The 22,179-nt window shown below is 42.0% G+C and overlaps 1 protein-coding gene across 10 annotated transcripts in view; it reads right to left on the bottom strand.

Annotated features, from left to right (window-relative positions):
- The window catches only part of LOC126473268 (nucleolar transcription factor 1-A-like), a 216,924-nt gene that overhangs the window by 52,130 nt on the left and 142,615 nt on the right, over positions 1 to 22,179 (bottom strand). For all 10 annotated transcript variants that reach the window (XM_050100231.1, XM_050100256.1, XM_050100272.1 and 7 more), the window contains 2 exons: positions 18,413 to 18,507; positions 12,569 to 12,746 (listed from right to left, as the gene is read on the bottom strand). In XM_050100231.1, coding sequence (XP_049956188.1) covers positions 12,569 to 12,746; positions 18,413 to 18,507 — 273 coding nt within the window. The remainder of the gene's footprint in view (positions 1 to 12,568; positions 12,747 to 18,412; positions 18,508 to 22,179) is intronic.

Below are 22,179 nucleotides of genomic sequence, written 5' to 3'. Positions count from 1 at the left end.
CCGTATACCACATTCCTTATACACCTTCCTAACTTTATGCTAACACACAATTACTTCTCCTTTGAAGTGAAGCTATACAAACAAATCCACTGCACACCTATGGGAACCCACATGGCACTATCCTATGCCAACTCTTTTGCTTGTCATCTAGAGGAAACCCCCATAGGCTCCAAAAATTCCAAACTCCTAGTCTGGTTCAGGTTCAGTGATGTATCTTCATGACCTGGACTCAGGGCCAAGACAATCTATCCTCATTCCTTCTAAATATCAAAATATTCTCTCCCACCAGCTTCACCTGGTCCTCCTCAATCCAACATGCCATCTTCCCAGACATAAACTTCTTTCTCTCTGATGGCCCCGTCCACACTTATGTCCACATTAAACCCAGCAACAACAATAGTACTTGCATTTCGACAGCTGCCATTCCTTCCACGCCGAAGAATCCCTCTCATACAACCTGGCCACCTGGAGATGGCGTACCTGCAGTGACAAGGATTCCCTTGTCCAGTATGCTGACGGTTTCACTAAGGCCTTCAGAGACAAGCACTATCCCTCACCTCCCACCTAGTGTGCAAATAGTTCTCCTGTGCCATTTCCTCACTCTCTCCCAAGGACAAGCTACAAAGGACTGCCCGCTTTTGTCACCCAGTACTATCCCAGACCGGAACAACTGAACCACATCCTTCACCAGGGCTTTGAACATCTGAACCACATCCTTCACCAGGGCTTTAATTACCTATCACCATACCCTGAAATGAGGGACACCCCACCCAAGATCCTATCCACCCCTCCTAAAAGCCACTCCCAATCCCAACCCTTTGTCATAGGGTTCATATTTCTGTGGAAGAACCAGGTGTAATATCTGCACAATCCATCCACATAGCACTTTCTATTACAGTCATGTCACACACTTACCCTACCCCATCAGAGGCCAGGTCACATTCGAAAGCAGCCATGTCATACATCAGCTCTGCTGCAATCATTTCTCAGCTTTGTATGAGTATATTGGTATGACTACCAACCAGCAGTCCACCAAGATAAATAGTCACTGCCAAACTGCGGGCAAGAGCTTAGCAGAACACCCTGTGGCACAAAATGCAGCTGAACATGACATGTTCAATTTGAACGGCTGCTTCAGGCCATCTGGGATCCTCCCTTCCACCATCAGCTTTTATGAAATGCACTTATGGGAGTTATCCTTACAACACATTTCTGCTCTCGAAATTATTCCAGCCTCAACCATATACTAACTTATCGTCCTTACACTCTCCACCCAGCAGTTTCCACCCCCTCTGTCCTATCACTTCCACCACATTTACATACCCTGGTCCTCATTGTGTGATGCTCACTGACTACACACCTACCCATCTTTCTCCTTCACTGTGTCTTTCCATTTACGCTCCCCTCTCTTCCTTTTACACTCCCCTCCCAATCCCCCTGCCCCATAGCTTCCCAATGCAGCGCCTGTGTTTTCTCATGCCTGTAACTAGTACCTCCAGACAGCACACAAATGGTGTGTTCTCAAAAAAAAAAAAAAAAAAAAAAAAAAATGTGGGAGAGCATCACATACACAAAATGACTACTTTTTAGTACAGTTTTTCAAAACCATATTTCATTTAGATGGCAATGAGGTACCCAACAAGCCCAGCAACTTAGAATATCAGTTCAGAAGCAATTCAAGACAACAGAGGAGTTTTGATACTTAATGCAACAGGTGATTGTGCCAAAAGTAATGAAACTGGTTTCTTTCTCAACCAGCACACCAGCAGCTTTGGGAGAAAGATGTGTCATATATACAGCTCACAAAAGTTAGTTGTTTTTTAATATTCACAGGGTTCTAGACAGGTACGTTGCTATTCCCATGGCGTGTTACATGCCAACACTGATAGTAGTGTTAATCATCACTGCACAATACACTGCATGAAACTCAATGACAAGGCATAACGTTCTTGACTGTGGACAAGAAGACATCTACATCACTAAATGGAGACATCCAACAAAATGTGTTACATGTGAAAGAACTGTTAATTAAGTGCACACTATGTCATGTCACAATGATCTCTGACATAGCTGGAAACGTTTACAGTCTAGCGACACTGCAAAATACCCCTCTTATTTTGAGCAATTATAAGCTGAGAAGACATAAATAATAAAAAGAAGTGAACATATGAATGCAAGTAGATTTTAAACCATTTGATGACCCTGGAAACTCGAGAAAATTTTATCAGTAGCACAGCTGTTGTTTACACAAGAAATGTTAAGTAAGCGTGATTACACCACTCCCACATTGCTGAGGCTTGAATATGGTCTAGAAAGTATAAGGGATGTAAGGAATGGGTGCAGATGTAGACAGATAGCATAACTATTCCTGGAGATGAGTCCCAATTAATGTTGCTAGTTTAAAAGCATTTTATGCATGGTGATTTTTTTCCACCATAAACAAGCTCTAGGGATTGATCGATGAGAGGATACAGAACAAAAAAGGTCTAATAAACTTTCCATGCTAGAGACTATTTCTTCAATCATACTTTGTCACATAGACTGCAGTCTACCACGCATTGTAACATGCGACCCCAGTTACAGCATGCATGGTTTCCTGCTAGAGGGTGGTACTGTTCCTCTACATCATGCCCTAGTGCTCTCTCCTGCTGTAGTAATTGGTAATGCTGTGTTCAATTCACTTCTCTTGCTGACTCACCTTGTGGTGGATGTGATACAATGTCGTACACAATTGTTCCGTATTCAAATCTAAAACCTGCCAGCAGGTGTTTACTTACAGAATAGTAAATGGCAACGGACGTCAGGCAGCAAGGTGGTATCAGGAGACCTATCCCTGCCGACAACCACAGCATTCAATGTTTGCAATATGTTTCGCTGTTTGTCTGAGACAGGACCATTTCAGGAAGCAGGAAATCATGAAGGATGTACGCCGTATATTCAAACACCATACTTGGAGAAAAATGCGATTAACACTGTGGAAGTGTCAGTACAAGGCAGTTGGCCCACCAGTACAAGATAAGCCAGATGACTGTGTGGTACAGTTTCCATGACAATTGTTACTACCCTTATTGCTTACAATGTGTGCAGGAATTACTAATAACAGACTTTCCACATTGGGAGCAGTTTTGTCTCTTGTTGCTTCACCAGGCAACCACGATTACAGGATTTGTGCCATCCACCCTACTCAGAGATGAGGCCACCTTTACATGCAGTGGTATCTTCAACTATCATAACAGCATCTATAGGACAGTATGCAGAATCCCCCATGGTATGGTGACAGCAAATCATCAGTATCAGTGCAATCAGAATGTGTGGGCCGGGACAATTGGCAACCGCATTTTGGGACTTGTCTTCTAACAGGCCAGAACAACTGGCGTTTTTTTGTGGGTGACTTTGCCTCACTTGTTGGAAGGATTGACATTGATGATTCGAAGGGTTATGTGTCTGTAATGTAATTGGATAGATAAAAAATCTACTCACCAAGTGGCGACAGAACACACATATTAAAGGTTATAATTAGGCAAGCTTTCGAAGCCAGTGGCTCCTTCTTCACACAGAAGAGTTGAAGGGGAAGGAAGAGGGGTAAAAGAAAAGGACTGGTGCAGCCTAAGAAAAGGGGTAGACTTTGGAAAAGTCACCCACAGTCGCAGGTCAGGGGAGACTTACCGCATGGGATGAGAAAGAAAGACTAATTGTTGGGGACTGCACCAGATGAGACTTGATAACCTGAGAGCTTAATGGTGGAAGGTGGGTAATATTCAAGACAGAGGTAACTGCTAAAACATTGTGTACAAGTTACTAAGGATGAAAAGCTAAGCACTTTATATGCAGCAGAGATGGGATGGGGTTGGAAAAAATAGACAGGTAAGAAAATGAAAGATGTGGAAAACTAAAACATAGTGAAGAAAGGAGTAGTTACTGTGAAGAAATGGTGAGACGAAAGAAATTAATGTAAATTAAGGCCAGGTGGGCGGCAAGAGCCAAGGACATGTTGTAGCACTAGTTCCCAGCTGCAAAGTTATGAGAAACTGGTGTCTGGGGGAAGAATTAAGATGGTGCATGTGGTAGAACAGGCACCGAGGTCACAAATGTCATGTCGTAGAGCATGCTCTGCAACAGGATAATATGTTTTGCCAATGTACACCCTCTGCCTATTTCCTTTGATCCTGACTGGATAACTTGGCGGTAGTCACACAGACATAACAGGCCAAACGGTGTTTACACAACAACTGGTATATGATGTGTCGTTTCACAGGTAGACCTCCTTTTGATAGTATATGTTTTACCAGGTACAGGGCTGGTATAGGTGGTAGTTGGAGGATGTATAGAGCAAGTCTTCCAGCAGGGATGATCACAGAGGTACGAGTCATAGGGTAGGGAGATCAGTGCAGAAGGAGCATAGGGTCTGACAAGAATATTGTTGAGATTGGGAGGGTGACGAAAAGCTGTTCAAGGTGTGGTGGGCAAAATATCAGACAGAATGGATCTCATTTCACGGCATGATTTCAGATAGTCATGGCCTTGTTGAAGTAGCTGATTAATACATTCCAGACCAGGATAATACTGAGCAACCAGTGGTGTGCTCCGAAGCTGTTTTTTGGAGGGATCAGCAGTACCAGGATTGGATATGATGGCCCGGGAAATCTGCATTTGAACTAGGCTGGTGGGGTAATCACATGCAGTGATGGCTGAGGTAAGAACGGTGATGTATTGTTGTAAATAGTATGCAGCCAAACAAATACAGTCCCCTTGAATGTCAAGGATGCCTGGGAGGGAACGTTTGACATGGAAAGGGAGATAACTGCCCAAATGTAAGTACTGTTGTTTGTTAGTAGGTATGATGTGGACAGAAGTATGTAGTTGGCCTTCAGTGAGGACAAGATCAACATAAAGAAAAGTGGCACGGGATTCAGAATAGGATCATGTGAAATTTAATTGCGAGAAGGTATTCAGAGGTTCTATGGGTTTTAAGTGGTCAGCCTCACCATTAAAATTCATGAAATCTCAGAATACCTTCTCCCAATACCAGCTGTTACGTAAACACTGTTCAGACTTTTACATCGGCATGACTACCACCAAATTACCAATTAGGATGAATGAGCATACAAAGATGGTGTATACTAGCAACACACAATATCCTGTTGCAGAGCATGCTCTACAACATGACAATTACAACCTCGGTGCCTGTTTCACCACAATGCCATCTGGATTCTTCCTCCAGACACCAGTTTCTCAGAACTCTGCAGGTGGGAACTACTGCTACAATATGTCCTTTGTTCTCGTGTCTCAATTTCCCTTAATTTAAGTTCATTTCTTTTGTCTCAGCATTTCTTCACAGTAACTACCCCTTTCTTCACTCCGTTTAAGTTTTTTACATCTTTCATTTTCTTACCTGGCTTTTTTTCGCTGTCCACTTCCCACCTCTGTTACCTACAATGTGCTTAGCTTTTCACTCATATTAACTCATACACAATGTTTTGGCAGTAACCTCTGTCTTGATATTACCCTGTCTTCCACCTTCAAGCTCCCAGGTATTCAAATCTCATCTGGTGCAGCCCCCAACAATCAGTCTTTCCTTCTCATCTCGTCTGGCAAGTCTCTCCTGACCCACAGTACTGGATGACTTTTCCAAAATCTACCCCTTTTCCTAGATCTCTCCAGTCCTTTTCTTTCACCCCTCTTCCTTGGGACTTCAACGCTTCTGCCTGAAGAAGGAGTCACTGGCTTCGAAAGCTCGCATAATTATTTTATGTGTGTGTTCCGCCACCATTTGGTGAGCAGATTTTTTTATCTATCCAATTACAGGACATACTACGGCATGTACCTGCATGCCTTGAGGCACACGGAAACCATTTTCAACACGTATTGTAACTATGGCTGCATAGTACTGTGCTTATTACACCACAGTCTTTGTAACAATGTATGACAGAATAAATTGTCTCTAACATGGAAACAATGTGTTTCTGGACATAAGCTCATTAGACATTTTTTGTTCTGTAGCCTCCAATCAATCAATCGCCAGAGTTTGTACCTGGTGGAAAAATCACCCTGCAGACTCATAGGGGCAGAGTAAGAAAGGAAAATCTGAAATATTTTCGATGAACAGGTAAAGACATGGATTTTGATAGCCACCACTAACTACTGAACCCTCTTCCAAAATGTTCTCTATAATCTAATTGTAGTAACTACAGAGTCATATTAAATTTTTAAGTGCCAAACTTACATTTAGGCTGATACCACAACTGCACATGCATTGCTGAACGAAAATAGTAGTAAGAATATGTTGTTGTTTGTTGTCGTGGTTTTCAGTCCTGAGACTGGTTTGATGCAGCTCTCCATGCTACTCTATCCTGTGCAAGGTTCTTCATCTCCCAGTACTTACTGCTACCTACATCCTTCTGAATCTGCTTAGTCTATTCATCTCTTGGTTACCATCTGTGATTTTTACCCACCGCACTGCCCTCCAATACTGAATTGGTGATCCCTTGATTCCTCAGAACATGTCCTACCAGCCAATTCCTTCTTCTAGTCATTTGGACCACAAATTTCTCTTCTCCCCAATTCTGTTCAGTACCTCCTCGTTAGATACTTCATCTACCCATCTAATCTTCAGCATTCTTCTGTAGCACCACATTTTGGAAGTATCTATTCCCTTCTTGTCTAAACTATTTATCGCCCATGTTTCACATCCATACATGGCTACACTCCATACAAATACTTTCAGAAAAGACTTCCTGATGCTTAAATCTATACTCGATGTTAACAAATTTCTCTTCTTCAGAAACGCTTTCCTTGCCATTGCCAGTCGACATTTTATATCTTTTCTACTTCGACCATCATCAGTTATTTTGCTCCCCAAATAGCAAAACTCCTTTACTACTGTAAGTGTCTCATTTCCTAATCTAATTCCCTCAGCACCACCCGACTTCATTGGACTACATTCCATTACACTCATTTTGCTTTTGTTGATGTTCATCTCATATCCTCCTTTCAAGACACTGTCCATTCCATTCAACTGCTCTTCCAAGTCCTTTGCTGTCGCTGACAGAATTACAATGTCATCGGCGAACCTCAAAGTTTTTATTTCTTCTCCATGGATTTTAACACCTACTCCAAATTTTTCTTTTGTTTCCTTTACTGCTTGCTCAATATACAGATTGAATAACATAGGGGAGAGGCTACAACCCTGTCTCACTCCCTTCCCAACCACTGCTTCCCTTTGATGTCCCTCGACTCTTATAACTGCCATCTGGTTTCTGTACAAATTGTAAATAGCCTTTCGCTCTCTGTATTTTACCCCTGGCGCCTTTAGAATTTGAAAGAGAGTATTCCAGTCAACATTGTCAAAAGATTTCTCTAAGTCTACAAATCCTAGAAACGTAGGTTTGCCTTTCCTTAATCTTTCTTCTAAGATAAGTCATAGGGTCAGTATTGTCTCACATGTTCCAATATTTCTACAGAATCCAAACTGATCTTTCCCAAGGTTGGCTTCTACTAGTTTTTCCATTCGTCTGTAAGGAATTCGCGTTAGTATTTTGCAGCTGTGGCTTATTAAACTGATAGTTCGGTAATTTTCACATCTGTCAACACCTGCTTTCTTTGCGATTGGAATTGTTATATTCTTCTTGAGGTCTGAGGGTATTTCGCCTGTCTCATACATCTTGCTCACCAGATGGTAGAGTTTTGTCAGGACTGGCTCTCCCAAGGCTGTCAGTGTTCTAAAGGAATGTTGTCTACACCTGGGGCCTTGTTTCGACTTAGGTCTTTCAGTGCTCTGTCAAACTCTTCACGCAGTATCATATCTCCCATTCCGTCTTCATCTACATCCTCTTCCATTTCCAGAATATTGTCCTCAAGTACGTCGCCCTTGTATAGACCCTCTATATACTACTTTCACCTTTCTGCTTTCCCTTCTTTGCTTAGAACTGATTTTCCATCTGAGCTCTTGATATTCATAGAAGTGGTTCTCTTTTCTCCAAAGGTCTCTCCAAAGGTCTCCTGTAGGCAGTATCTATCTTACCCCTAGTGAGATAAGACTCTACATCCTTACATTTGTCCTCTAGCCATCCCTGCTTAGCCATTTTGCACTTCCTGTCGATCTCATTTTTGAGACGTTTGTATTCGTTTTTGCCTGCTTCATTTACTGCATTTTTATATTTTCTCCTTTCATCAATTAAATTCAATATTTCTTCTGTTACCCAAGGATTTCTACTAGCCATCGTCTTTTTACCTACTTGATCCTCCGCTGCCTTCACTACTTCATCCCTCAGAGCTACCCATTCTTCTTCTACTGTATTTCATTCCCCCCATTTCTGTCAATTGTTTCCTTATGCTCTCCCTGAAGCTCTGTACAATCTATGGTTTTATCAGTTTGTCCAGGTCCCATCTCCTTAAATTCCCACCTTTTTGCAGTTTCTTCAGTTTTAATCTACAGCTCATAGCCAACAGATTGTGGTCGGAGTTCACATCTGCCCCTGGAAATGTCTTACAATTTAATACCTGGTTCCTAAATCTCTGTCTTACCATTATATAATCTATCTGAAACATGTCAGTATCTCCAGGCTTCTTCCATGTATACAACCTTCTTTTATGATTCTTGAACCAAGTGTTAGCTATGATTAAGTTATGCTCTGTGCAAAATTCTACCAGACGGCTTCCTCTTTCATTTCTTTCCCCAATCCATATTCATCTATTATGTTTCCTTCTCTCCCTTTTCCTACTCTCGAATTCCAGTCACCCATGACTATTAAATTTTCGTCTCCCTTCACTATCTGAATAATTTCTTTTATCTCATCATACATTTCATCGGCGGAGCTAGTTGGCATATAAACTTGTACTACTGTGGTAGGCGTGGGCTTCGTGTCTATCTCGGCCACAATAATGAATTCACTATGCTGTTTGTAGTAGCTTACCTGTATTCGCAGTTTTTTTTATTCATTATTAAACCTACCTCTGCATTACCCCTACTTGATTTTGTATTTATAACCCTGTATTCACCTGACCAAAAGTTTGTTCCTCCTGCCACCGAACTTCACTAATTCCCACTATATCCAACTTCAACCTATCCATTTCCCTTTTTAAGTTTTCTAACCTACCTGCCCGATTACGGGATCTGACATTCCACTCTCCGATCCGCAGAACGCCAGTTTTCTTTCTCCTGATAACGTTGTCCTCTTGAGTAGTCCCCACCCGGAGATCCGAATGGGGGACTATTTTACCTCCGCAATGTTTTACCCAAGAGGACGCCATCATCATTTAACCATACAGTTAAGCTGCATACCCTCTGAAAAATTACGGCTGTAGTTTCCCCTTGCTTTCAGCCGTTCGCAGTACCAGCACAGAAAGGCCGTTTTGGTTAATGTTACAAGGCCAGATCAGTCAATCATCCAGACTGTTGCCCCTACAACTACTGAAAAGGCTGCTGCCCCTCTTCAGGAACCACACTTTGTCTGGCCTCTCAACAGATACCCTTCCGTTGTGGTTGCACCTACGGTACGGCCATCTGTATCGCTGAGGCACGCAAGCCTCCCCACCAACGGCTAGGTCCTTGGTTCATGGGGGGGAATATGCACATAACTTAATAACCAGCCAGTGTTCAACTGAAAATGGTTTTAGTGGCTCCAGAGATGCATTCCAAAATGCTGTCCAGTTATCTCATTTCCAAATCCAAGTCAACTCTCGGAACTTTTTCCTCTTACTATTTCTTTGCCTTTGGTTAAGTTCGTTAATGTGCAAAATGCTGAGTTGTTTAGGACTCATTGTCGGCATAAAACTAAATCACATAGCAATGATTATAGTCACAGTATTTGTGCACAACATTGCTGTCAGTGTGCTGGATAATGAGCCTGAATCAGATAACAATGTATTTTTTAAGAGAGCAGCCTAAAAAGAAATTTCTGCATCTACAGAAAATGCGGCTTATACACGTCACAAGGCAATGTGAAGGCGGCACTTATTAACAATTCATTTATACAAAAACAGTTAAAAATGAAATAAACTTAGAAAGTGTCCATTTAAAAAGTCATTATTATTCACTTGCTGCAGTTCTTTAATTTTTTCTATCTTCTTTTAGTGCTAAGACTCTTACTTCACATTCCGTGAGCAGGCACTGTATTTTAATCTATGTCTGTGCTGGAGGTACTTTTAATCTTCTTTAGTGAAATTGGTATTTCACACTGAGAAAATTTAATTTTTTTTATTTCTAAGATGTGAGTCTGACACCATACATTCTATAACAGAATACTGTGTTGTATGTTATATAGTTTCCTGTAATTGAGGTTATTTTTAATTGAAAACACATAATGTATATCTGTCAGAGTGAGCTTACACTATCATTCTTACCAGCTCAACATTAATATTCCCTCTTTCATCGTCATCATCACCAATGAAAGGAACAACATTTTCAATTGAAGTTACACCTGTCTCCGTGTTTACTAATGTTATGAATGAACTGCAACCTTCAATGTTACTTAAACATGTATCAGAACAATAAATGAGTAAGAACATAATGGATTGTATTATAAACTACCTTTTATGCAGCAAGCTCTTCTTCAGAAATTTCATCTGAGAATAATAAAATGTATACAATCCAACATATATAACTTTGGGATGACAATTCAGATTGTCATCATAGGGAATATTTCTATAAGATGATGTCATGGCAATGGTTGGAAATAGGAATAAATTTTGGCTTCAGGGTTGCAACTGCCTTCTGCCCACTTTTCATAACAACTGCCCTATGAAAATCACTGCCTCCACTATAATGCATTTCAACCTCAAAAAGTTTTGATAGTGGTTTTGCTTGAGTTTACAGAGCACAGGTAATTACAGAGGGATGAAATAAGTGTGTATTAAATTACATCTTGTGGTGGGTGAATGCTTTCTTGGTCCTTTACTTTATATTGTTACTAACAAACTCAGCAATGGTCTACAATTGCTAAATATGTATAGCAACTGGCTATGTGTTCTTATCTCCTTCTCTACCCCCATCTCTGTTCATCATCCCCCCCCCCCCCCCCCCCTCTCTCTCTCTCTCTCTCTCTCTCTCTCTCTCTCTCGGAATGTGAGTCTTGTTTACCATTATTGCAAATGAAAACTTGGTAAGGAATGGAAGTTCCTTAAAATCAATGGGTAAATTGCTTGGGATCATTGCACAGGTGGTTTGAGAGACCTCCCCATCTGTTTCAATGACAATATTTTGCATAGCATTGCAAATTTTCAGACAATTCATATTCTGTAGTAGTATTCTAATCATGTGCTGATAAGCTATAAAATATTACTTCCTTGTTTCCTGTTATAACTGACTGTGAGGAAGACAATAAAACAGAAGATGTTGTGTATACAAATTGTGTATAAGAAGAAAGGATACATGAGAAACAATTTGTGTAATGATTTAAATGTCCTGCTATCGTAGTTAAACTGATTATGAGAGACAAAACAAAAACACAGCTGCACAGTACAGAGCATGTAAATATTTGAAGTAAATAGGTTAAGAACTTTTTGAGGTTTTTGGTAACAATGTTAAACAGTGACTTGCCTTTATATAGTAGTATAGACAACACAGTCAGATTTTCCCAGTCACAGTTTGTCCCTATGTTCAGTTAATTTAAGTCAACAGTACCTCCTTCCCACACCTTTTCTTTGTTGGTTGTGGTAACTTTATCAGTTTTGTTGTCTCCTATTGGGCCATTATACTGACCCAATATGATTTCAATCAATAATTCCTTTTCAGCTTTGGAGAAGTCTGAAGAACACATCTTTTCCTCCTTATTTTCCTCTATCTTTACAACATGACACCTTTGAAAATAATAATGTGTGTCTATGATGTGCAATTAATACTCCCGGTCAAAGCGCATTGTGTCAATAGCTGATTCTAGTGGTGCTGCTAAGTGTGTTTTGTGCTAATGTAGATCCACACTGAACCTAATTCAATTGATCCAAGTTTAGTTTACACATCAGAATGGATTCTTGAACTGAGTTCACTTTGTGAACTAAGGTCAAAATTGTTCTGCAGTCAGCGACTCTTTACAATCACGCCTAAATGGAGCATTCCACACTCAGGTATTTGATTGTCATAGGTGTCTGCTAGGAAATCAAGCATACCCAGATCTTTCCTACAACCTAAAGCTCAGATATGTCCTGATTAAATTCTTTGTGTGTCATCACATTAAACAGGATCTGAAACCAAGCCATTTTGAGACAATCACAATGTCCGAGTGACTGTGGCAAGATTTCCAGTATTGTTATGGAGAGTGACGGTCATGTTAGATGCAATGTATACTCTCTCAACAAGGAGCTATTTTGTAAGCTACTACGCTTAAGCTTGATTTCATTAAAATAATTTTTTCCAGAATTATTGTAACTATTTTTGGGGGCAAACCATAAATAATCAAATAACACCATTAAATAATTTCCAGTTTTTTTATTCTTGAAACAATCAACTGCACAAAAGGTTTTCTCTTTAAGTAAAAGTGTGAAGGAATAAACAGCTGAAAAGATACCAGTTACAAAAATACAGCAATTAAAAATAATATAGTTTAGGAATACTGCCAAAATGAAGTTTACTTACATGTAATACTTGTTCTTTATATTTTTTCTTCTGATCATTTGTAAGACTCTTCCACATTCTAGAAACCTGTGACATGCGCTCTTTTGGTGGTACTTTCTTCATATCGGGGCTGACAAGCATCAAACGTGAAAATAAACTGTAACCAGACGTTGGCGGTTTCTCTGGTTTCCCGGCAATACTATATGGGAAATAAATAATAAGAGCATCTAATAAGCTGAATGATAAAGAACAGGAATCAAAATATACCTATTAACCCCAAAGTCACATGAACACAATATAGGAACAAATAACTCATCAACACTAATATGCCTTAATAGTTTGTGTATGAAGGGAAGTGGGAATAAAAATAAATAAATAAATAAACTAAATTTAATTTTTAAAAGCTGTGTGTTTTCAAATTGTTTACAAAACAACATCATCCACTTCAAAAAACCTCTCCGTTACAACTAATACATCTGTTCCACTGTTTGAAACATTTTTTGCAGTCATCTTTAGAAATGGCTCACAGCTCCTCCCTCATTGTTTTCTTGACTTCGACAATGTTGTTAAATCAGAGTCCTTTCATGCCTCTTTTCATGTGTGGAAATAAGAAAAAGTTGCATGGAACCAGGTCAGGTTGGTTGGTTGGTTGGTTGTTTGGTGTGGGGAGTAAAGGGGACACTACGTGGTCATCAATCCCTTTTTCCACATTCAAACAGGTCTCCTAAAAGGAGTCAGGGAAAGTAAAAGATATAAAACTAACTCCGAACCACGCCGAAGAAGAAAACGAAAGCAGCTAACAAAAGGGGAAAATGTACACTAAAAGGAAAAAGTAGTGGAAGGCATTAAAATAATATAGCAGATGGCCTGTGTTGGCTGGTCACAAATTTAAAAAGGATGAGTCAGTCACTCTGCAAAACACTAAAATCTCCAGCCTAAAAGACAAAGCTAGAGGAACATAGATAGGGAAAAGACACACACCAAGGCAAACAAAAAGCAAAGAAAGAGTGAGAAAGAGTTAAAATGGAGGGAGGGTGGAGGCCTGGGAGAGAAGGTCAGACGCTCACCCTTACACTGTGTAATAAAAACTCCCCTCACGAATAAAACGATATCAGCTGTTGAAGCACTGTCGTTCAACACCGTAGGCACGGTGCCAGGAAGGTTAAGAGTCCGCCACAGAGCAGCTAAAATTGGGCAGTCCAACAAGATGTGGATGATAGTCAAGAGGGAACCATAGTGACATGAGGTGCATCCTCACGACAGAGGATGTGACTATGAGACAGTCAAGTATGCAGAACCAGCAAAGGATAAAGGAGTCCCTCCAAGTGGCTTGCAGGGATAACTGCCATACATTTGTTGTCTCCTTGACAACACATTGTTTATTTGGTGTATTGAGGGTGCGTCATTCAGTATCCGAAATCCTACAACTTTGCCGCATAAGACCAACTGGAGACAAGTCTCCGGTGGGCGGATCTCCGGAGTTGGTTGACCGGTATCTTTTTTGACCAGTCTGTCAGCAAGTTCATTGCCGGGATCCAGACATCTCCTGGGTTCCAAATGTAGGACACTGAAAGTCCACTGTTTATGATGGCATAAAGAGACTCCTGGATAGTCATTACCAAAGGGTGGTGAGGGAAGCACTGATCGAGAGCTTTTAGGCTGCTAATGGAGTCATTATAGATGAAATAGAACTCACCTGTGCAGGAGCGAATATGCTCAAGAGCGTGAGAGACGGCTACCAACTCTGCCATGAAAACACTGCAGCCATCTGGTAAGGAGCGCTGTTCAGTATGATCAGTGTGAGTGTAAGTGTAGCCAACATGACGATCTACTATAGAGCTATCAGTGTAGACTATTTCTGAGCCCTGAAACTCACCGAGAATAGAGAAAAGCTGCCGGCAGAGGGCCTCAGGTGGAACTGAGCCTTTTGGGCCTTGTGATAGATCCAGACAAAGCTGAGGCCGAGGCATGGACCATGGAGGCATTCGTGAATGGACCCGAAGGACAGGTGGTAGAGGGAAAGTGTCGACTGCAGTAAGAAGCGACCCGACATGGAGTGCACTTGGAATCCCCATCTGGGCCGCCGTTGTGAGAGACAGATTGATGTGTTACGGAAGAGAAGATAGTAATTTGGATGGTGATATAATTCACAAGCAGTTGCTGTCGCCTAATCCACAATGGAGAAACACCAGCTTCTACTAGGAGGCTGTTCACTGGACTGGTTCGGAAATCTCCTGTCGCAAGCTGAATTCCAAAGTGGTGTACAGGGTCCAGCAGCTGCAACACTGATGATGATGCTGAACCATACACCAGGCTCCCATAGCCAAAACGGGACTGCACAAGGGATTTGTACAGATGGTGCAGCAGTGCAGGACGATCAGCACCCCAGTCGGTGTGGCTAATTCATCAAATAATATTAAGATGCCACCAGCACTCTTCCTTAAGGTGACAAAGATGGGGAAGCCAAGTTAAGCGAGTATCAAAAACTAGTCCTAAAAAGCGGTAAGTCTCCAATACATTCAATAGTTGGTCATCGAGGTAAAGTTCCAGATGGGGGTGGATAGTATGACAATGACGGAAGTGCATGATGCAAGTCTTGGTGGCTGAAAACTGAAAGACCTGAGTGAAAACCCACAACTATGCCTTTCGTGTGGCTCCCTGCAGTCGACATTTAGCCACATCAATAGAAGATGAATAGAAGGAAATACAAAAATCATCAGCATATAAGAAGGGAGATACTGAGGACACCACTGCTAGTGTGAGTCCATTAACAGCAATTAAAAAGAGTGGGACGCTCAGGACAGAGCTCTTCAGGACCCCATTCTCTTGGATGTGGGGTAAACTGTATGAACCACTGACTCACATGCTGAAAGTGCAGAGCGACAAAAAATCTGAACAAAAATTGGGAGGGGGCACTGGAGACACCACTTGTGCAGAGCAGCGAGGATGTGGTGTCACCACGTGGCATCGTAGGCTTTCGTCATGTCAAAAAAGACAGTGATGAGGTGTTGACATCAGGAAAAGGCCGTTCGGATGACAGACTCCAGATAGACCAAGTTGTCAGTGATGGAGTGACCTCATCAAAAACCGCCTTGGGATGGGGCCAGAAGACCTTCAGATTCAACGAGCCAACAGAACCACTGGCTCACCATATGTTTGAGCGCCTTGCACAAAACGTTGGTGAGGCTGACAGGATGACAGCTACCCACTTCCAGGGGGTTCTTACCAGGCTTTAACACTGGAACAATTACACTTTCCCGCCACTGCAACGGGAATTCGCCATCGTTCCAGATGCGGTTGAAGATGGCAGAAAGGTGGCACTGATAATCCACTGAAAGATGTTTAATCCTTTGGGAATGGATGTGGTCTGGTCCAGGGGTTCTGTCAGGACACTCATCAGGCATATTGAGAAATTCCCACTCACTGAAGGGAGCATTATATAGCTCAGGGTGGCGGGGAGCAAAATACAGGTGTTCTTGTTGCATCCGCTATTTTAGGAGATGAAAGGTGGGACAGTAATTCTCAGACACAGAGGTGCAAACATAATGTTTGACAAGATACTCTGTAATGACATCTGGATTGGCAAATACAGCTCCATCTGTGGAAATTCAAGGTATACCTGCAGAGCTCTGATATCCACAAAGGCGTCTGAGCTTGGTCCAAACTTGGGAAGGAGAGGTTCATGTTTCAATGGTGGAGATGTATCGTTCCCAACACTAATGCTTCTGTTTTTTGATGAGCTGATGGAGCCGGGTGCGGAGTCGTCTGAAGGCAATGAGGTGATCCACGCACAGATGGCTTATGATGTTAGAGGGACGGTTTCTAACGATTGTAACAATTTAACGATTTCCTGCAACCACCAAGGCTATGTCTTCCACCAGGGGCAACCAGAGGAACATGGTATAGCCGATTCAGCTGCGGCAACAATGGCAGTAGAGATGGTCTGGATCACCTCATCAATGGTGCCATGCAACAGAGGTTCAACTGTGGTAGTGGAGGTGGAAGCATCCCAGTCAACCTTGGTAAGAGCCCATCTGGTCAAGCGTGCAGGTGAGTGATGCTGGGAGAGGAACAGGAAGAGTGGAAAGTGGTCATATCACACAAGTTGCTGTGAGTGTGGATACACGGAAGACCAGGACTGCAAACTGAGCAATCAATGGCCAAGTATGTGTCATGTGCCACATTGAAATCAGTGGGGGCATCTGTATTTAGGAGGCAAAGTCGAGTTAGGTTAATAGATCCTCGACTTCTTTCCAATGGCTAGTAACCTTCATTTCACGCAACAAAGGGTTATGGGCATTAAAAATCACCCAGAAGTAGAAAAGGTGGGGATATCCCAGAAATTAGTGCAACCAATACATAACGCAGCACTTCACCACTTGGAGGAAGGTAGATCATACAGATGGTAATTTCTTATGTTTCCCTCCCCCTGACAGCCACAGCCTCTATAGGTGTTTGAAGAGGCAAAGGTTTGCTACAGACAGAGGTAAGGACATAAATACAGACTCCGCATGAAATTCTGTAACAGTCAGTATGGTTTTTATAGTACCCGCGATAGCCACGCATTGCGGGGAAACCAGGTTTCCTGAAGGGCAGTGCAAAGGCAGATGTAGTGCTTAAAAGTTGGCATAACTCAGACAGGCAGGAAAAAACCACTGCAGTTCCACTGGAGGATTACGCTGTCAGTTATTTGGCAAGGCATGGAGGGACCGAGGAGGCAGTTTACGCCTCAGGGTCACCTGCTGCCAGTGGTTGGCTGCTAGTATCCAGGACCATTGCATCTGAAGTGTTGGCAAGATCTAGGTCCTTAAGAGACACTAGACTCTCCACCTCGACCTCAGATGCGGAACTATTAGGGAATGGTAGTGTGGGGGTCAGCAGAGTCTCACGTTTCTTAACAGTCTTCTTCTTGGACAGTTTGCCCTCTTGCCGCTCTTTAGGGGCTTGCACAGAGGGCTTCTGGGAAGGAGCTTCAGGTACAGATAAAGACAATGAATACCACTGATCAGCAGCCAGTAGTTCCTTCAGCCACTGGCTGGTGTTTGCTTTAGCACTTGAGGAGAGTTTGGAACGGAGATTCCCAAGGGATCCCCTCCATGCGAGAGGAGTCAGAGGAGGCTGTTGCTTCTCTGGCTGGGAGGGAGGGGAGTAATGTCCCTGGCATTGATGGGGTCAGTGCTCCCAAAGGGGAAGCTTTGAGAGCAACAGAAGAAAATGTGCCCCCAACCACCAGGAGGGGGGATGGAAACGGGTGGCCCTGAGGGCCAACTGTAGAAAGGTTTAAATAAGGAGACAGTTGTCACTAATAAGGGTAACGTCATCATGGGATGGTAACTCAGAGCACACAATCTCAGTCTGTTCTCAATGAAATGTTTTCTTAACCGACATGAAAATTTGTGATGGCTTCTTCTGTGAGAGTTTTGCATCCTAAAATGCATGCTCTGGATCATGTTCAAGGGACACGGATCATCAACAGTAAAAGATGACTATGGCCTGAGCAGAGCCCTGTCACTCAGCACTGGAGTTCTCACATAGCATTACAACAATATCAGTCAGAAATTATGCAACCAACACAATGAAATACTGTTTCAACCAGTAATACTTCAGTACTGAAAAGCCGTCACTTGGACCATGAGGATACCATTTGTTACAAAAATTTGTTACAACTGGCTAAGTATTAGGATTAAGGTCATCATTTCCCATGTGGTAACTCACTAACCAACATTGCTTTGGTTTATTTAGTGGACCCATTTGTATATCCAAAATGAATGGGAACACAACTATGTTGAACAATAAGCAAATGTGAAAAAAAGTTCTTATTCTGTAGCAATATGACTATTATTGGTCAGTAGGTACTAGGCTTACCGTTCTTTCAATGCAATCTCTTCCTTTGTAAGCACAGATTTTATAGGTGGTGGAACAAATTCAGGATTTTCAGCAGCATAAGCTCTTATTTCTTCCTACAAAAACAAAGAAACGTTCCTTAACTTACTATGTATACAACAGCAATACATACATATTGAAGGGGAAGAAATACTACTATAATGAACAATTATTAATGGAGCCAGAGGGTAGTAGAGTACTAGGGTTGTACTGCATTGTGAAGCTCAAAATAGATAGACTAAAACTCCATCCTTCACCTATATACATATTCCATTTACAAAGGGTAACTAAAATCTCAAGCTTCCCCTTCTCAACTTTTGCCCTATCGACTAATCAATTACAAACTTCTTTTTCTAATGTTTCTTCTTGATTGAGAGCAGACCACTGTGTATTTGAAGCAGTCAGTCAACATGATTCCATTATATGTAGATGGGTTAGATTAACTATGGTATCAACAATGAGTCTATTGACTGCACACAGCTCATTGCATGCCTCTTGCACCTCTGCAAAAGAGACATTTAAACCAGACTCCATGAGCAGCTGTTATAGAGGGCTCATCATATGCCGCAAGGTGGTGCTACACACAGCACCAGAGGATGCTGCATTCACATAACCTCACCGACTGTAGTTGTGACTGGACTGAGTGACCCTTTAAGCCCCCGCACTCAGAGCTCCATCACAAATTATCCTCAGACTACTCTCAGATGAAGCTGAGCTTACACAAGACGCTGCAGTGATACTTTACAAACCTAGCACAATGCTACTGCCATGCTGACTGCTTGTGAATATTTTTGTCCAGTACTAGTGGAGCAGAGAAAGACTACAGAGAAACATAAGGATACAAAGTTATGTATGCTCAATAACGCACATACAGGGAAAAACAAAAAGGTGTGGCCAAACTTTCAGGAACATTCCTCACACATAATGAAATAAAATGTGTTATATGGACATGGGTTCCGAACTGCTCCATTTCTATGTTAGAGCTCATTTTTTACTCCTCTAGTCAACCATGTAGGAAAGGAAAGCTTGCTACTTACCATAAAGAAGACATGTTAAGTTGCATAATTAAAAGACACTTACACAAAGCTTTCAGCCACAGCCTTCATCAGCAAAAGAAAGACATATGTCATTCATACACACAAGTAAGCGCACCGCATACACACGTGACCATCAGCTATAGTATCTCTGGGTGAAACGCAACTATCAAATGAGATGCAAGCAGCTGTCTGGAGGGGGTGGGGAAGGGGAAGGGATAGTAGTGTATGGGTGGGGAAAGAGATGAAAGCTATCTAGTGGAGCGTGCAGAGACTAGAATGCAAAAAGGCATAGCATCAGGAGATTGTGAAGCAGGGAGGTGGGGGAAAAAAGGAGTGAAAAATGAAAAGAGCAGGGAATGACAAGCAGGTGCATTGCCAGAGGGTGGCAAATATACAGGGTGGGAGACAAGAATGGGGAGGAGATGATAGGACAGAGGGATTGGAAACTGTTGGGTGGAGGGTGTGGGGATGATATGTTACCGCAGGATGAGTCCAGGATAATAATAGGAGTGGGGAATGTACTGTAAGGATACTCCCATCTGCACAGTTTGGAGGAAAGCATACACAAACGGAACCTACCAGCAGAATATGAAACTTTTCTTTCATGAAATGTTCAAAATATCCTCTTGTTTGCATTTGGTTAGAATGCATAGACAGTTGTGATTCCTCGGTTCACCACCAGTGTTTCTTATTCCAATGGAATGAAGGTAATGCTGATTTGTGACTCACTTCACTGTTTGTGTTGACATGCGACTAACCTCATTGTTCTACCAACATTGAGCATTAGCATCAACTGTTTAGTGCTCATCAACAACTGTGCAATATGTAGCATCCACTGTTTTGTGTTCGTCGGGGATATATTTCCTGGTACAGTGCAACAGAAGTGTACTAACATGCAGAGTTCACAGATGCCTATTTGCTGTTTGCATTAACAGGTGATAATTACTGTGGCATTTGATATTTGTACCAGGAGACATTTCCAGAATGACTGCACCCTGTCTGAAGCAAATCATCATCGTCACAGGGCATGGTATGTTTAACCCTACTACTCAGGCCACCTGAACTAGAGGAGGAAATTCTTCGTGCAATTGATGACAACCCTAGTATCAGAATAAGACTATCAGCTACAGGAAATGATGATGACCACATGTCTTGATTGGAGAATGCTACTTGAGAACCTCCTGTACCCCTAGCACGTAAAGTGTGTGCAGGCACTGTCAGCAGCTGATTTTCTTGTACAGGTACACTTCTATAAATTGTTCATTCAACAATGTGTCAACCCTCACTTTAGGGCAAATGTGCTGTTACAGATGAGCCTTCATTTCAGTGCGATCAGACTGTAAATATTCAAAATCAATGAGTGTGGACTGTGACAAATCCTCATGAAAAGTGTGCAATTAAATCACTAACAAACAGTTTCTGTCTATGCTTGGGCTGGAATTGTTGGTGACTGTTTGTTAGTGCCTGAAGTTCTTCCACACGGACTCAAAAGAGAATACCTGTTCCACTAGAACATATGCACAATGGAGCTGCTCCTTATTTCAGCATTAATGCTTGTAGGCTTATTAGAATCAGAATTTTATTGTCTCATAACACACAAATTAAATCATTGATTTCGTCTACAGGAGACTCAAGCTTATAACTATAATAGATCATATAACATGGAATACAACATTTACTAGAACTATAAAATATCTCGATATATATACCATTAATTTTTATCCTTCTCAAATGGTCAAATCATCGTTAAAAAAATTATCAATTGTGTAATAGCATTTTTTGTACCAGAGTGCTATACAATTTTTCTTTTACTGAGCCAGTTTCAATCTTTTTTAACTTATTGTCTATTTTCATGCACACATACAGGTATTGTAGGGTCTGCATGAAAAGACTGAGTGTATGTGTAGGAAGCAAGAAACTTTCTTTGTTTCTAGTTTCATATCCATGCCAGAAGTTATTTGGAGCAAACAATTCTGGGTTATTATTTGTGAAAAGAATTATTTCCTATAAATAGAGTATGCACCCATGTGGGATTGTTAGATCCCCCATTGGGCGCCTCCCCAGGTGGCGGATAGGGGAAAGCCATATAGGTGGTACTGGTGGCACGAAATACACAGAGTGGACCAAATACTAACACAAGCCTAAATCCATTAGTGTCTGTTCTGGCATCCAGTGGCTAGTGGTCAGCATCTGTTCACCTACATCTACATTTATACTCTGCAAGCCACCCAACAGTGTGTGGCGGAGGGCACTTTACGTGCCACTGTCATTACCTCCCTTTCCTGTTCCAGTCGCGTATGGTTCGCGGGAAGAACGACTGCCGGAAAGCCTCCATGCATGCTCGAATCTCTCTAATTTTACATTCGTGATCTCCTCGGGACGTAGAAGTAGGGGGAAGCAATGTATCTGATACCTCATCCAGAAGCGCACCATCTCGAAACCTGGACAGCAAGCTACACCGCGATGCAGTGTGCCTCTCTTGCAGAGTCTGCCACTTGAGTTTGCTGAACATCTCCGTAACGCTATCACGCTTACCAAATAACCCTGTGATGAAACGCGCCGCTCTTCTTTGGATCTTCTCTATCTCCTCTGTCAACCCGACCTGGTACGGATCCCACATTGATGAGCAACACTCAAGTATAGGTCGAACGAGTGTTGTGTAAGCCACCTCCTTTGTTGATGGACTACATTTTCTATGGACTCTCCCAATGA

Source organism: Schistocerca serialis, chromosome 1, assembly GCF_023864345.2.
Source record: "Schistocerca serialis cubense isolate TAMUIC-IGC-003099 chromosome 1, iqSchSeri2.2, whole genome shotgun sequence".
Lineage (NCBI taxonomy): Eukaryota > Metazoa > Arthropoda > Insecta > Orthoptera > Acrididae > Schistocerca > Schistocerca serialis.
Note: the sequence above shows the minus strand (reverse complement) of the source record. Positions and strands in the feature narration are given on the sequence as shown.